General features: G+C 43.5%; 1 protein-coding gene across 4 annotated transcripts in view; it reads left to right on the top strand.

Annotated features, from left to right (window-relative positions):
• LOC126520936 (solute carrier family 25 member 35-like) overlaps positions 1-15,762 on the top strand; it is a 31,469-nt gene extending 15,707 nt beyond the window's left edge. Inside the window, exons 3-4 of one of the 4 annotated variants that reach the window (XM_072287066.1) lie at positions 2,148-2,332; positions 8,689-8,856. In XM_072287066.1, the coding sequence (XP_072143167.1) occupies positions 2,148-2,332; positions 8,689-8,764 (261 nt within the window). In that variant the 3' untranslated portion in view covers positions 8,765-8,856. Of the gene's footprint in view, positions 1-2,147; positions 2,333-8,688; positions 8,863-13,839 lie in introns of those variants that run through there. The other 3 variants (XM_072287067.1, XM_072287068.1, XM_050169768.3) reach the window with 3 other exon arrangements.
• The last annotated feature ends 2,246 nt before the right edge of the window (positions 15,763-18,008 follow it).

Consider the following 18,008-nt stretch of genomic DNA (forward strand, 5'->3'; position numbering starts at 1 on the left):
AGCAACTAAATGAGATATGGTAGGAAAAATTTTATTTTTCTAGATTTGTTTTTAGTGCTTGATAATAATATTGCTGTAGTTATGTCACACATTAATAGACACTTATACTCATATCATGGCAGTGTAGCATGGTGAAATTTGCAGCCAAATTGTCTTTGCCTGGTGGATAAAAAAAATGTTATCACTTAAAATGTAGGCATCTTGGTAATCTCCAATGCAGCTGCAATACTGCACCGAGACTCCGTTTTGAAAGCTCGATTGAAAGTGGATTGGGGCTGACAAGAATGATGATTGCCACTTGTGATTAACTATTTGACTCTTTTTGCATAGCAAGGGGGGGTGTTTGAATATTGAAATTGCTGAATTAAGCATGAATATTCGAGAAAGTTGACTTCCGAGTGTTGAATAGAATATAAAATGTTTTCTCATTTCTAAACAAAAAAAAAAAGGTCGCATAGGGTTGGTTGGGTAAAAAAAAGAGAGGGTTATATAGATTATTTGATAAATGCATGTAATACAATTTGCAGCTGGATGTCCACTTAAGTGGCTTAGAAATTGGGAACAGTTGCTTTAAGTTATTCAGTGCACCACGAGAATAATGGAGCAAGGGAACAACAAGTGCACGAGATGTTGTCTATGTTGAAGGAGAGAAGCGGTGATACTACAGCCCTGCACATTGTTTTAGAGGGGTGCAGACATGCAGATGTTTGCCAAATAATAAGTTACTTAGCCTAAATCGAGAAAATAAATTCGTATATAGGCTGCCTAAAAGCGAGGCATTCTTATACCCCTGTCAAGCGGGAAAGTTAGGTGCACTTACGGCGAGTGCACTCGGTTTTTAAGTGCACTTTCCCAAATCTTAACGTTGCAGCGGAGTGTACTCTCAGATGAGTGCACTCAAGTCGGAGTATGTTCACGGAACGCACTTTGCTGGCCGAGTGCGTAGCCTCGCCGCCAACGGTTTGAAGGAGTGCCTAGCCTTGCCACCAACGCTTTCAACGACGCAAAATGTAATGCATAGAAAAAGGACACAAAAGTTCATTTCAGTTATTGAGCAGCTTTTAACAATATAATTTGTGTTTAGCGAGAAGCGAAACAGCACAGTAAAGAAACGAATTTATCATGTACGCAACTAACGGCGCCAGAATGATGCGGCACTGCGGTGCCGCCATGTTCATTCAGTTCGTGTTTATTTTGGTGGGAAAGCGTGCTGACCACGCCAGTCGTGCTTTGAGCCGTGTGCATGGCATTTTGCAGTGTAGCTAAATATCGAACTCGCCGTCTTTGCTCATATACACTCGCTCATATTCTGTTCTAGCAGGATCATGAGCAGGATCAACTGCCGCATGCCGCCATGTTGTTTTGGATTGGCTAGGCATTCGTCTTGGCCAGCATTGACTTACAACACACTTATAATAAAAACATCTTCGCTTTTTGTTGAGACAAATAGATGAAGTTTGTCTTTATATATAATTCTACTTAAAACAATCGCTTTTTAGCAGCTTTCTCTTGTTAATTTACATCTTTAAAAACGCGCTCTTAGTCTGTCGCCATATTTTTTTTTTTTACTGCGAGTGCACTCTGTTTTTCCGTTAAGAAGCGCGTTGCCTAAAGTGTGACTCAAGGTCCCGAAGTGCACTTCCCGTAAGTGCACTTAACTTGCCCGCTTGACAGGGGTATTATTGAAAGACAGAAAAGTGTTGAGCAGTAGCTATCTATGCCATGTGTTTGCCTCGAAACTGCTTTCTTGGCTACAACTGCCGCTTTCCTGCAACAGAATCATTCATAACAATCCTGACTTGTATAAGCCTCTCTCCCTGTAGCCAGTAATAAATGTTATATTTGAATGGCAAGGAATGTTCGACAATTTCTAATAGCAATTTCTCGAATGCAATGGTATATCAAAGACTATTCATATTCAAAATTTCGAATATTTGCACACCCCTACATAACGCGAAAAATTTTTTTCTTGCTCTTTCTTCTTGAAATGTTGAACATCTTCAAAATATGGTCTTGTGTTTTATTTTCGCATTCCTATCAATCTTGGCACGATGGAAGGCAGTTTCATTGCCCTGTGAGCGACAAATGGCCGTGAAAGTAGCGGAGTGTCTCTCTCTGCCTTAGCGTTCGCCCCTTGTTTCATAAAGCAGGCGTGCAGACATGAAGGTGTTTGCTCGAACCCTGGCTCAGCCACCCAATGGAAGGGGACACATCATTCCTCAAGGTGTGATTCCCATGCCTGCAGCTCCTGTCTGCGGCCGGTGCAGCGTGCGGTGCCAGAGGGCCCCCTTCGGCACTGTGGAAGGTTTGCTGTGCAGCCCTGTTGCCAACAGTGTGTTCTTGCTTTGTAGCCGTACTTGCCATCCAAAACCGTGTGGCTTGGCAAGCCCTTCCCCGCTTTTATTCCACAACAGTGAAAGAAAATATGCACAAAGGCGTACTGAAGTGCCATTGTTGCCATTGCCTTGTCTTCTATTTCTTAATATTAAATGTTTGCAATGAGATGCTGGTACCTCTAACAGGGTACTCCTCTGCTGTGATATGTGATCTAAAAAAGAAAAAGAGTGAACCCTTAGAAAAGTATCACTTCATCGGTTCATGTGATATTGTCATAAACCTTTGCTACTATAAAATGAGACCCAACGCTAGAACACAAGTTCAGCCAGCATATTAGAAGAAAAGACAAAGCAAAAACAAAAACGGTGTAGAAGCACTCTGGCTTGATAAGCAGCAGTGCTAACATGCTGTGCATCACACTGTCACTGTAAACAGTGGATCATGCTGTGGACTCATCTCTCACTGTGGGGTCTGTGTACAGTTATTCAAAGTGGAGCAAGCACACAGTCACACATTTGGCAAAGTTTAAAAAAAAAAAAAAAGACCAGCGTGATTTGACTTGCTTATAAATACTAATTATATGAGATCCCGGCTTCTCCGAGAAATGGCATTTTACAGTAGCCAAGACCCAGAATAGCCAAGCTGCCTGTTGTCATCTTCATCACAATGACCAAAGTCGTAATACTCGCAATACTGTGGCTATATTAATGAAAGAAAGTGTTAGGAGAACAAAGCGCTTGAGTACAGCTGCATCGATAAATGCAACTGTTTTGCCATGTTATGGGCCTCTAGTACTAGTAGGAATTGTGAGATGATAGCCAGAAGAGCACAGAAGAGAACTTCATGTCACATGTCCAGTGTGCAATGAATAGGAAATGAGAAAACACTGCAGTTTTGCTGATTGGGTAAGCAGTGTAGTTGCCAGCAGAGAAAGTGAGAATACAAAGAGCATCAAAAGTCTGTAACAGCGACACTGTGTGTGTTCTCTGGCTCCTGTATCATGATGTGACGCCTGATGTGGCAGCACCTTGTGCGCATCCTTAACAAAAGTTTTTCATTTGTTTATAGGTACGTGATATTCCGAAAATAAGCATGGCACAGTCAGTGACCAGTAGTGTGCACCGTATATTCAGTGGTGGTGCATGCTCTGTTTGCTACTTTGGTGTCGCATTAGGCTAGTATTTGCAGTAGAATCCTATCAAAGTACATAATTTTTGGACAGTAGTTAATGTTATCTATTTGGAGAGCTTTTCTGTGAGCAGAATCAAATAGAAGCATTACTCTAGCCAGTAAAGTTGCTTCATTAGTGAACGGGACATATACTACGTCATGGATGAAAGGCATGAACAGAGAGACATCAATAAAATAAATGATGTGGATGGAGTTTGTTGATTTACACTGTGACAACTGTGCACAGGAAGCATGCAAATGTAAACACACCTGAATGGAGCTTAGCTGTAGATTTCCCTGAAAAAACTTGGAAAACGCATAAGCTTCATATTTGACTGTAGAATGCAATAGCATTAAAGGGCCTTTGACTACTTCTCACACTCTCGTTTCTCGCCACTGCCTGCTTCTCATGCTCTCTACGCATACAATGACCGACTTCCTATTGTATATCAATTTCACACAATCACTTGCTTCTCATTGCTATGTCATTGTTTACTTTGTATCACCATTTGCTTTCCATCACGTCACTGTTTACATTATATGCTTTCATCAAACTTTTTCTCTCTTACAATTTTTTGCTTCGATACATCATTCTCTTCACTTAATTCACTTCAATTCAAATTAAGTGAAGCATGCAAACACTCGCATAAAACCTGTAATTAACTTACTCATTAACGATACCAGATATTCGAACCACAACCTTCTCATCGATACATCGTACTTACACATGCATTCATTCGTTAAAGTTCAGTGAACCACCACACTCCTTTACTTCATTCAATTACCTCATTCATAATTTATATACTCGCAATTGCCATGTGTGTGTCAGTACGTTTCTCTAAGACACTTTGCTGAGCATGAGGTCGCGGGATCGAATCCCGGCCACGGCGGCCGCATTTCGATGGGGGCGAAATGCGAAAACACCCGTGTACTTAGATTTAGGTACACGTTAAAGAACCCCAGGTGGTCGAAATTTCCGGAGTCCTCCACTACGGCGTGCCTCATAATCGGAAAGTGGTTTTGGCACGTAAAACCCCATAATTTAATTTTTTCTTCTAAGACACTTTACCAAGTCAGAACAGCCTGCTTATCGATACGTCACACATACACACAAATTCATTTGTTTAACTGCAATGAACCATCCCAACACTTCTATTTATTATTCATTTCAGTCTAATTAACCCATTCTTAATTACTGTGCTCATAAGTACCATGTATGTAACAGTACATTTCTCTAAGACACTTTACTAAGTCAGACCACAAACATTCACTGCGACCCGCTCTAACACGCTTGAACCAATGAGCCTTTGTGGCCGTTTCGCTTCCTGAAGTTCCTGGGTTGTATTTTCACCTAAACCCCAATTTTCCTTTCTGCTCAATTACTTTCCTTTGGTTACAGGAAACTCCCCGAGAAATTTGGCATCACTGTGAACATTCTTTGACCTCTTAATGAATTTTATTAATTCGTTACCTACATTGGGAGTTTTCGCTCATGTAGAACGTACGGTCAGTGCACAGACAATGCCGCCGGATTTTCTGCATAACGGGTCTCTTAAAGCTGTCTCTTTAAAATGGCACCGCACATTGTGCTGCATTTGTAGCTGACGCAAGAGCTAGGATGTAAACCTTGCAGTCACTCTGACAGGCTGTGTTTTCTGGCGAGCAGGAGCATAGCTACCACCGCTGGCACAGCGGGTTTGCTGGGCCTGGTTGATTGCTGCATCATTCTTTGCTATAGAAAGTTTAAGGTTTGTTTGTGACTGACACTTAAGCTTACTTAGTAGTTTACTGTGTGCAATGTTATATTGGAGCTCACTGGGCACTAAAGGCAAATATCAGTGCAGACTGTTAAAATACCATACCAGAAACCTTGCAGCATTTATTTTGTACAGAGAAACGACTTCGTTGCAGAGAAAATTGCAACTGAAGGTACCGCATCCCTTTAATGCATTTCTAATTACCCCTGCTAAGCAAGGGAGTGGGACAAAACATACGTCATCACCACTGTTTGCCACCGGCAGTGAGTAACCGGTGAGTGGTGCTATGTTTTTTTTTTTTTGCATGAAACCTGACAGGGTGGTTGGAAACAGAGCCAAATTGTGTTGACAAGGCCAAAACGTGAGCCTATCATGAGCACAACCTGCCAATCATCTTTAAAGGCTTGTCACTTGTGGAACTTGTTGACGCTCCCGATAACAATATGTTGACTTGTGGTGCTGTCCTGCATTCCATTGATTTGTGCTCACAACATGACATGAGTGGGTCATTTTCTGCTTCATGCAGTCAGCATGAGCTTTGCGAGTCAGCAGAACCAGCGCAGCCTTGCATAGTGTTGAAACTACCAAAACGGGAGAGCATGAGCGAAAACAGAAGCTCTTCAACCAGGCACAGCATCGTCAAGGGTAGCGTGAATTAGCTCTTTCTGAGAATTGAAGTTGACAAGCAGCATTATCTTCGATATTGAAATGTGGTGCAATAATCTTTTTTATTAGTGTTTGACCACTAGTGACACAATTATAGTGAAACAGTGTTATGTGATTGGTCTAGTAGTGGAAAATCCCTGTCAAGTCTCAAATCGTGTCCTATGCTTACTTCATTCTGTCACATACTAAAGCTCTGTTTTTGGTAATATTCACATCTTGGATTTGCTTAGTATTCATCTCTTACTTTAGCCTGACCTAATATTTGCCTCTAGTGTCCCTTTCAAATGTAGCAGGCTTGCACATGCAAATGCACATGCACATGCAAATGCTTGCACTCTACAGTGTGCTTGCACAAGTACTGGCAATAGCAGTGTTGATGAGCTGTACAAATTCTATCTGCTTAGACAACATGCAATGTCAAATGCATAATGAGACAAACATACAAAGTGTATTAAACGGGAAATGTTCAAACAAAAGTTGTATATCGTAAATAAGAAATCGGTCGAAATCCAGGCACAAAATAATGGCGAGAAAATTGCAGCTGTTGCAGTCTACTGAAAAGTGATGGCACATTAAAAGGAGAAAAATTCCAATTACTGGCTTTTACAACTGTGAATTCTAACCATCGCAGCATAACTATAGTGGTGCTTCTATTTTTATTAAGCCATTGCGTATCCAAACAAAGCATATGATTACAGGAAGACAAAGGCTTGAAGTGATGAACAGTGGTAGAACAAGAAATACCGCTGGAAGCTAATGTTTCGAAAGGGGGCTTGTCTTTGCCTTGCTGAATAGAAGTTCCCCTTATAAGGATGTTGACTCCAGCAACACTCCTGTTCAACCACTGTGCTGGTCACTCGAAGCTATTATGGAGATGCCTTTAAGAGAAGGCTGCAATAGTGCTCATAATATTTTTTAACGGCATTGGAAATAATGAAGTAAAAAAATAATTTTATGACCCACCTTGACTTATGCAGAACTTGCAAATCTCCACAGGTCATGTGCAAATTCATACTATCATAATTGATGTTTCTCTCAGTTTTATATAAGCAATGCCAAGGCTCACTTGCAGGAACACATTTAAATTGGAATGATGAGAAAGGGACCCATGTCAACAAGCATGCAACTCTGCTGGTTCTCGGGTTGCCTGGGGCATTGTGCCATAATCCTGTGGTATTGTCCAGTGTTTATTGGAGCACCACTTTGTTAGTTGCAGTTAAAGGGGCCCTAAAGCACTTTTTGAACATAGCAAAAAAATACTGCTGATCTGTGGAAGAGGCTCCCGTGAACGTATGAGCCAAATGTTATTGCACTGCATGCAGCAGGGAATTTGCAATCTCATGTCAGAAACAGTAAAAAATCGCTTTCTCATGCCTTCACGATGTTCTCATAGCGAGCAGCGAAGCCCACCAACTTGGCTGATTGGCTGATTTTGCAATCATGAGAACATTCTCTATAATTCTTTTATTGCTCATTTTAAGGTAAATAAATATATACTTCAGAACCCAAAAAGATGGAAAAAGCATTTCATCTTTGCATTGTCGATCTACACACGACAATTGTGTGTAACTATGTGGCCTCTGAGATAGCCGCTGCGTGCTGCATGCCGTAGATACTGCTGTCGTCACAGGGTCCCGCGGCAAGCCCTCTCGCCAGTGAGCCACTCAACTTTCGTACAGACCTTTGCCCCCTTGCCACGTCCCCAGTGTAGCTTCGGCAGGCTAGTGGGGACAAAAGGAGAGAGAAAGCCACTCATTGGTGCAATAACCACATCTAACTTTACTTATACTATAAGGATACAAAAAATGTTTGTGGCAGGAAATTCGTACGATAACATTCTTTAATAGTGATGCCATACTATGATTAGCTAGAAAAGTGCTTCAGGGCCTCTTTAATGTAGCTAATGCAGTTTACCTGTTAGCTAGCAAGAAAAATTGTGCAGCCATATTGCCACTATGAAAAGTGCCTAGAACAGTGCGATTGTATTTGCCGTACTTTTTAGACATTCTTGAAAGGGATATTTTGTGCCAGTTACCACATGCTTGTGTATGCCGCAAAACTGATCAGCATGCTGTGGTACGGACCATTTGGCTTGCGATTTTTGCTCGTATTGCAAGTACCCAATTTTATTTGCTTGCATAATAGGGGGCCCGCATAATTATGCAGTTGTGATAGAATTCTTCAGCACTGAGGTTTGAGAGCCACTGCTTCATGCTTCTTGATATCACAAGCTTTAGTGACATTCCTAGGGAAGCCCAGGAACATGTGGGGTGCACTTGTTGGCAATGGTCGGGTCAATATTTACTCCATGATAAATGTGCTCCAGCAAAGAAGCCCTGATTAGCTATTGTGCACTCATTATTTGTTTATTTTTGGTGCCATGCTTTGTTCATTTGAACTCGGCAGCCATACTGACATCCTATTTTTTTTTGTGCTTCAATGTTACTAAGAACACATGGTCTCCTTCTTTCTGTAGTTCCTCATAAGCATTTTTCTCATCCCAGCTGATCTGGTCACCTCTCATTTTGTACCATTTTGCCTCTGTGCTTGATGCCAGTTGCAGCTCATGATCATGATTCATGATCATGAATGACCATGACCATGTGATAATGAATCATGATCACATGGCACGTTCAGGCACCTTGAAACAACACCTGGCTCAAGCCCATTGCTGCTGTGCATTGGTTTCTTTTGGCTGCTCTTCATGAGCAGCATTGAGAAACTTGTGCATTTTATGCAGTGTTCCTTCTGCTTGCAGATATTTCGAGAGCGGTCCTGGCTTGAAGCACTCGTGGCCAGTTCAGCAAGTGGGTTGGTGGTTGTTGCCACCATGACTCCGTTTGACGTCTGCTGCACGCGTCTGTACAACCAGCCTACAGATGCTACTGGCAAAGGCCTCATGTATAAAAACGTGTTTGACTGCTTTGCAAAGGTAATTTCTTTTTCCCTAGCATACCTAGTCAGCTGCAGTCACTAGCATTGTGCTGTTATATAGTATTATTGCACCCTTATGAACAGATCTTAGTAGTAGCTCAGGAATTTTTGTCGTGTGCAAAGATTAGTACAGTCGAACACCTCTTCAATGAACGTCTCTACAGTGAAATGGCCTGTATAATGAAGGATTGAATATGTCCCTGCTAAATTTCTATCTTTCATACATACTATTGTTAATGCCTCTACAACAAAGACCACTACAACGAATTGGTCTTTACAATGAAGAAATGTAGGTGTCTCCAATGGATTCTTTGTTGCTTTACAACGAACTTCACGTAGCGGTACCGTTGCTGCCCTCCACATATGTCGCCAAGGTGCGCTCTGTGCTATGTATAATGCTAGCGATGCACTTGATGAGCATGCCTATATCAGTAATAGCCCTGCTGCAGTGCTCCAGGAATCAGTGAACTCGTATGCTGCTTGTTGTAATGCATCAATGGTTGTGACAACTGACGAATGCGCCGTAGTTGGTGACGACATGATGTTTTAATCGTAACTGACGACCGGTGACATATTTAAAGCCTTCTAGGGCAGAAAGGATGCGAATGTCAACGAAGGCAACAGTGATGAAGATCCTTTAAGTGAACCCAGAATTTTGATGATAAGGGGAGCAATAGCAGCATTCGATGATGTGCAGCTTTTTTTCTACGGTGTTGGGCTGCTGAGCACGAGGTCGCGGGATCGAATCCCGGCCACGGCGGCCGCATTTCGATGGGGGCAAAATGCGAAAACACCCGTGTACTTAGATTTAGGCGCACGTTAAAGAACCCCAGGTGGTCGAAATTTCCGGAGTCCTCTACTATGGCATGCCTCATAATCAGAAAGTGGTTTTGGCACGTAAAACCCCATAATTTGTTTTGATGTGCAGCTTTGCTTTGCGTAGCTCCCGCCTTTCCCCTCGGACCATCCTGTGAACCTCGGTACATTCTGTCAGATGATGTGCACACAGACAGTTTAGTGACCTACCGTACTTCTCTAAGTATCTATTGAATTCGTGTTAGATAAGGTTGTTTTTTGTCTAACTGTGGTATGGTGCTGTGTCCTTACAACTAAGTGACCTGTATAACGAAGAATTTTGGAGCACTTGAGCACTTTCGTTATAAGAAAGGTATTTGACTGTGGTTAGGGGTGGGCAAACAGTCAAAGTTGCGAATACGAATTGATTGTTGCACACTCGCTATTCGTGTTCATGTTCAAGAAAGAGCTATTCAGTATTTTTGAATGAAAAAACAAACCAAATATTAAATCCCAACTGTTAAAAGACTGGTTTCTGTTCTCCATCTGCCAAACAACGTACAGTGGAACCCCGGTTATGCGTCCCCCGGTTTTGTGACGACCCTGGTTTTACGACAGATTAGCGCACTCCCGGCGAAGTCCCCATAGAAGCAATGCATTAAAAACCCCGGTTATCCGACGCAATTCTACGCCTGACCCGCGTTATACGACGACCCTCGCGAACCGTGGGACAGAACGGCGGACGAAAGAAGAGTACCGCGGGTCTCTTTCCTCGCTCCGTCTCTCCGCATGCGTTTCTCTCCCCCCCACCAGCAGCCGCCCGCGACGCCCGCTGTGCTGAAATAGCGCCTTTTCTTCTCCACAATCACTTTCTCCCTCTCTTCTCGGTGGCATTGCCTCTTGTCACGTTGGGGAAGCATTTCTCTCCTTCCAGTTTCCCTGCAGCAGATCGCCGACAAGGTAGCGCGGAGAGGCCTAGTTTTATCACAGGAGTTCTTCGGCGTAATCCTAGCGACCAGCGTTCAGTGGAGGTGTTGAGTTGTATGGAGCAACGCGACGCACAATGTCCCTAAAGTGGACAGTTCTGTCGCTCGGCGACAAGCTGAATATTATCGAGGAAGTGGAAAAGCGGCATAGAGGCACGAAAGCCAGCATTGCCCGGGACCTTAAGATACCCGAATCTTCACTTTGACCGTCCTGGCAAACAAGGCGGTGTTATTGCAGAATGCCAACAAGTTCGGGCTCAAGCGGAAAGCGGCGGCAAGAAAAGGACAGCATGAGAAGTTAGAAAAAGTTCTCATCAAGCAGCTGCATCAAGCACGGAGCTCTGCGATCAATGTTGACGGCGCCATTCTAAAGGAAAAAGCAGACCTTGTGGCATTGCGTCTGGGCATCAATGGCTTTCAGGCATCGAACGGGTGGCTGGAGTGCTTTAAAAAATGAAACAGGATTGTGTACAGCTGCTCCTGCGGAGAAAGCACTTCCGTGGACGTTTCGACAGTGAACGAGTGGATGGAGTCTCTGCTGGAGATGATTGCTGCATACAAGCCCTGTGACGTTTTCAACGCCGATGAGAGCGGTATTGTTTACCGTGTGCAGCCCGAGCAAACCCTTGCGTTTAAGGGCGACAGCTGTCATGGTGGCAAGCGTAGTAAAGAGCATGTGACAGCACCATTCTGTGCTAATGAGAACGGTTCCGAGAGGCTGCCCGTGCTCGTTCTAAAGTTTGTCGACACCGCTGCGACATCGGACGAGGACAACGACGATACCGCAGATGCCGTGCCTGTGCCTACTACGTTCACCGAGGTGCAACGGCACATAGACAGCATCCGTAACTTCATCTGTTTCCTGCGACGCCGCAGAGGACCTCCTTTTGGACGTTGCCCAACTCAAGCGAAAGCTCTTGGTTCACGGATGAGACAAGGTCCAAAAGAAACTTACCAACTTTTTTTAAAGTTCGCGCCGGCTGGCGGGAATCATGGCAGTGGGCAGTGGAGTGCCGTAAAGGTTTGTTTTGTACCTGTACTGCAGCATTAATTCTTATCGCATTTACTTTTTTTGGTAATTTGGGTTTCCAAGCCCTGCAGAGTATGTTAGTAGTTTACATTCAAGTTTCTCGTAAATCCGTCGCGCAATATAAGTAGTATGTTTATAGGCATAATTTATGTTCGGATTTTACAACGCTTTTTCGCGATCCCGAGAAAATCGTATAATCAGGGTTCCACTGTATTGCAGATTATCAGAAGTGATATGAGAAATGTTTTTGAAGCAGTGCATAAACAAAACAAATGATGCAAGCCTTCTTAGTGTCGTCGAGGAAGCCAACGTGATAGCCTGTGATTTTTGCATGTAGTCTGTCATTCAGTGTTGTTGGCAGTCTAGTCAAGCAGTAGTTTCATCTTTTACGCTACAATTATTGCAGTCTTTCGTGCAACTTGCCCTTTTACTTATATTTATGGCACACAAATCCTTCAGCAGCGTTTGCTCCCCACCCCCCACCTCCCCCACGTCACTAAAGGGTAGCACAAATGGACCACTGGCAAAATACATAAAGTAGGCTGCACTGCAATTTTTTTCTCCTATCAAAACATTAGCTCCCAGAATACCTTTTCGCTACTGAAGCGGTGCGACTGGTAGGAAGTGCCAAGTGCTTGTAGCTTCAATCAGCTGCAATGCACCTTTTTGACTTCTTTCTTTTTAAATTTTTCTTAAAATGTTTTCTGCATTCGTCACTGTTGCAGAGTCTCGTTTTTCAATGCACGCCAACTTGGTGCAACCTGGGCGGGGGCTGCAATATAGCTTGGCCCCCTCCCTTTTGGGTATCCCTGTGCATGCCTATGGATTTCATGACATGTTGGTTCTGAGCTCCTGAAGCAGAAAGGAATGCTTAAGTAACCGAAATATGCCAGAAGAGTAGTACCAAAGTCAGTGATGTGAAAGAAATCTTTCAGTGCTCCTTTAAGGGTTTTGAAGTCCTTTAGGATGTCATTTTTGTGTTCAAGGGTTTCAAAAACTGCTAGAAACCCTGCATGGCTAATGAGAGCATACGAGGGCGAAATAGTAAGCATGTGAATGAAAATGGGGAAGTGGCAGTTGTAATGATACAGGGGTGCCCATGGTGCTACGCCTTGGCACACTGTGCTGCTGTTCCTCCCTGACAATGACGGTTCACTTCAAACTTGCAGCAGCAATGGGTGACAACCACATGTACATTTGGAAAGCATCTATTGTGTTTGGAGCTACTATATGACCCTTTGAGCAGGCCAGCTAGCTGTAGTCAACATTCCAGAAGGATCCTCTGACATGCTAGGTAATGAGGTGTTTCCAACTGCCAGCTGGGTTGCAGGTTGCCATGGCATCTGCCACAGCAGAAGTGTGACTAATCATGTGTGAGAAAGTGAACGAGCAGCAGTGGAGACTTTGATGTTCACCACTAGGTGGTGTCCAAAGAGACTTGGGCAGATTTTTCTTGCCTTGCCCTGTGGTGCTAGTACTGTAGTACTTGTGCTTCCGGTGTGGAGCCTGTGTGTGCAGCCTGTTGCCATAAGTGCACCACAACATAAGGAAAAAAGATGTAGGCAGGGCATTGGTTTCTGTGCTGCACAATAAGAGAGGAACCAATTATTCGAGGGAGAATGGGGAAGGTAAATGTAGAACTCCTTATCTCTCCAACTGTATTATTTACTTTTCAAGAAACTTCTTTCAGAATGCATTTATAGAACAGCATTGCATTCATTCTGGCATGTTTCTCGGGTATCAAGGGTGTTAGCGCACCTTTGAGATTTATGAAGGGCTAGAAAATCTTAAATGTTATTTTTCATTGTGCTTAGCAGATATTCCTTAAAAATATGGATTCAAGGCTGGTGCGATCTGCAAGTTAAGTGAACCCAATCAGGTTTAGATTTATGCTGGCTGGTGGTGGTCGAGCAGCTGGTTTGATCGATAAGCTCATTCTTGTGTACCATTTTTGTTTGTGCACAATAAGAAAAGTTTGCCTGTTATGCATTTTGTTTTCAACACCTCGAACATATTTCTTTAATCCTTTGAAGTGCTTTTTCAGGACCTCGGGAAGTCCTTGGACATGCATGAATCTTTTACCTAAGAACTGCTGCCAACTCTGCCATGCAAACGGCGTTTTCTGCTTAACATGCCTGACGGCATCTTGTTGAAATTGATGCAGGTGTTCAAGACAGAAGGACCTTTGGGTTTCTACAAGGGCGTGACAGCCAGCTTCCTCAGGCTTGGCCCCCACACTGTGCTGAGTCTCGTCTTCTGGTCGGAACTGCGGCGAGAGTATGCACTCTTCTCACAGCCCAGTGTCGAGGCTGCCTGACGACTTGGTGCATTCTGGTCCCACGTTTAGTTTCTTGCTCCCCTTCCTTGTTCCTTAGACTTGGCATCATTGTCAGACATCCAAGACTTCGCTTGGCTTTACCAAATGACTGAAGGTGTGCAGAATTGTGATGCAGCATGATCTTTAATGTTTGTGTGTGCATTGCCTCTTTGCAGCTACACTGTCAAGAAAGCGTGTTTTAACACTTTGGGCCAAATGTTCACTTTGCTTATCTGCTGCAGAGATAAGTATGTGACTTGCTGTTTTGTAAGGCTTTGTTGAAGAAAGTACAAATGCTGTCTTGTTCAGCATCCGAAGCGTGGTGCTGCCTTGAAGGTGGACTGGTGGTGTTTTGTAATGACAGGAAACTTTCTGGTTCATTGTTCCTCGCCCTGCTGAAGCCCTACAGTTATAAGGAACGGAGCTTCCCTTCCTGTACAGTATTTAAGCTCCCCTCCACTCTTATAAAGAATGGCTAATCTTGTGTGCTTATTGAAGACTGTTGGCAGCATTACTGAGATCTCTGTGCCATACTTTTCACTCGGCACATATTGCAAAGTTTTTTAGGATTGGTGGCAGGGCATCAGCATTGACTATGCTGATGGTGCCCTGTGTTCTGTGTGTACAATTTTTACATGGATGTATTCACTCGAGTGCGCAGGAGCATGTTGAGCTATGGAACAAAAAATGCTGAAGGGGTTTTGAGAGTTTACTAGTGTACATTCTTAATGACTGGGAGAAAAAAGCCTCAACTGTTTATTCCAACAACCTTTGTTATGACACCTGTGAAAGAATATATTTCCACTGATGCTTCTTTTGCCTTGTCTTTTACTGTAGTGGTTTACCTGCAAGCTAGTGTGTGATCTTGGCTAGAAGGAAATATATAGGAGTATTTTAACTTTAGTTCATTTTCTCACCCATAGAACTGGAACTTATTTTAGGGCATTGATGACTGTTTGATAGCCAATTTATGATAAAACATGTGCTTTTTTGGCAAGCTCCTTGTCTCTCCAAATGGTTGTTATGGTTTTGTACAGGTATAACTGTAGAACAAGTTGGGTAATACAGCTACTTTCTATGCTGTTAATATATTTTATTCATCTGTATTTAATGCTAACATCAATGTTATATTGAGGAATCTAGTGCCTGATCCTGTGAAATTATGCCAGCTTCATTTAATGAAAAATAGCTGTATAGCTTTAACTCTCAGAATGCTATTTCGAGGTGGAAATCTTTGTTTAATTTCCCCTTTGTTGACCTGTGATCTCCTATAAAACCACGTAAAGAAAGCGGAGCTTTCTGAATATTGCAGAATCTCATCTGTGCTCGTAACTACATTTGTTGAACCATCTTGCATGTCACTATTTGTACTTGAAGTACATATCTTACCAGTGACTATTTTTCTTTGCCGCTTTTAACGAGTGCTTCAGACGGTTTATTTTTCCTTGTATGACTAAAGCAACATTTATTGTTCATTGCAGATGCTGCTGTGCTGTTGCATTTCATGTGTCCTTATGTTAAAAACAATAACTGTAGGTTTGTTTCCTTATATTGGCACCAGTATGTGCATGCAGTGGAAAGGTGAGGCCCTCTACTTGTGTTTCATTAGCTTGTGTACCTGTGTGTTCAGATGTAGAGCACAGGTATACACATATTATTTTTTTATTCCCAAGATGTTTAATTTAGTGTGACACTTGTTTCCCACTACGTCAAAGATGCATACTACTGGACAATTGGACCATAAACTGGAAAATAAAAAGCAACACTATAGCTGTGTCTCCTCTGTTTTACTTTGCGTGCATACAGCTCCATTCACATACATGCTGTGATAGGTCAGTGTGGCATTCTGCTGGTGACCATAAGGTTGTGCATTCAATTCCTAGTTTGTTGCGGCTATGTTCCAATGGAGGCAGCAGGTAAAAATGCTCATGTACCGAGCTTTGAGTGCTCGTTAAAGAACCCTATGTGGTCATTATTATCTACTACAGTCTCGTAGTGTCTCTCTCATAGCCTCGTTTACTCCGAGATGTTAAACTCCAATTAACCAATCTTTTTCATGCACATTGGCCTTGGCTGATATGTGTTGTAGCTCCATGGTGCTGCCATGATCATTAGGGATGTTGGATCACATAGCTAGGCTTAGCACATGCGCACAAATGCCAAACAGTGTGGATTGAGGGACAGTCACTGCCGTACTGTTATGTCCATGGCTCTCACTGGCAGCAAGTAGTCCTCAGTTTCAATTTTCTTTTTTTAAAGGAAGACGCAGTAATGAGAGAAGACACAATGCGAAATCGCATACAAAAATCCTTCCATTTCATGTGGCACTCGTGTAGTGTGTCAGTTGCCTTTGTCGTGTGAAACTACCTTCATTGATTAGACTGGGCATTGTGTTAATGTTAGTGAGAGAACACCCGAGAAAGAATGATAGGAAAGGATCAATAATAGCACTTGTTAGCACACTGTGCATTATCTGCACACGTGCGACTGTACAGTACGAAACAACTATGCTAGCCAGACAGTCTATGGGAATCATACCCCAATAATAAATGTGCACAGCTATTTGTCAATCAACTGTCGGTGGCCCTACATGATTGAGACTGAATTATTGCCAAGTATGTGACAGGTCATATGCATTAGTTGCAAGCACACCAGTCATCCTCGTCTGAGAAAAGAAGAAAAAAGTAAAAAAAGAAAAAGGAAAAACAAGTTGACAAACTGCCGTATGGCGTCATTGCAAGCCCACCTATCGCATCACAAAGTGCGCATGCACCTACTGATTCATACAGAATAAAAGCAGCCACGCTATCTTCAATAAACCATTCCATTGCTTGCACCTACTGCGTCTGTTGTTGTTATTCGCGCTACAGTAGTGGCGACGAGGGTGGGACTCCATGTGAGCATGGTCAGCGACCGACAGGATCGAATGATGGCATCTCGCCCACCAGTTTTCGATGAGACTGTGAGCAGCTGGAGCACGTACAGGATACGGCTGGAAGCTTATTTTGAGGGCAATGGATTTACCGACACGGCCAAACCCCGAGCTCTGCTGGTGTCTTCATTGAGCGATAACATTGTGTGCATGTTGCAAGGACGCCTTCCAACCGTGTCTGTTAACAGCCAGACTTACGATGAAGTCGTTGAATACCTCGAGGAACATTACAATCCTCAAGTTAATGAAATAGTGGCGAGTTTCTTGTTCTTCATGCGCAAGCAAAGGGATGGAGAGAGTGTTCGGGAATACATTGCCGACCTTCGGAGACTGGCGGAAAGTTGCAACATTGGCAACTCGCTGCACCCTATGCTGCAAGACCGCGTAGTATGCGGAATCAGGGACGACGATGCACGACGCTGCCTATTAACGCGGAAGAAGCTAACTTTCGAGGAAGCAGAAGAATTTGCCATAGCTTCAGAGAAGGCGCTAGGTGACGTTCATGACATGCGAGAAGCAGACCCAGTGACTGCGGGAACCGGCATCAATATTGTACAGTCGCAGCGAGGTCGACGACCCTGGACGAAGTGGAACACTGCAAAGAACAACCATTCATGTGAGTGTTGCGGCGGTCCCCACGCAACACACATATGTCATCGAAACACCAAGTGCCACCATTGCGGCAGGAAAGGTCATCTGGCGAAGGTTTGCAGCAGTGGCCGCCCTTGAGAACGTGGTGCCTTTGCCGTCGAGGAAATGGAAGATGAGAACGAAGAAGAAATGTTGCTTGCACTTGTCGCTCACGGCTTCGCTGACAGAACTACGTTGAAGCCTCTCGAGGAATAGTTGACATGGCAGAGCCGGAAATTGCGAATGATTCTAGATACGGGTTCTCCGATCAGCGTCATACCGAAGAACATAGTTAAGAAACATCGCAAATGGTGGCTGGCACTGGAAAAAACGTCGCTCCGCTTAACATGCTTCCTCGGGCCATTGCCAGTTGTCGGCGAGATAACCATGAGGGTTCAGTCTGGATCGACTGTTGTGACCAGCACGCTAATCGTGGTGGCATGTAACGGACCAC

Source organism: Dermacentor andersoni, chromosome 3 (assembly GCF_023375885.2).
Source record: "Dermacentor andersoni chromosome 3, qqDerAnde1_hic_scaffold, whole genome shotgun sequence".
NCBI classification, from domain to species: Eukaryota; Metazoa; Arthropoda; class Arachnida; order Ixodida; family Ixodidae; genus Dermacentor; species Dermacentor andersoni.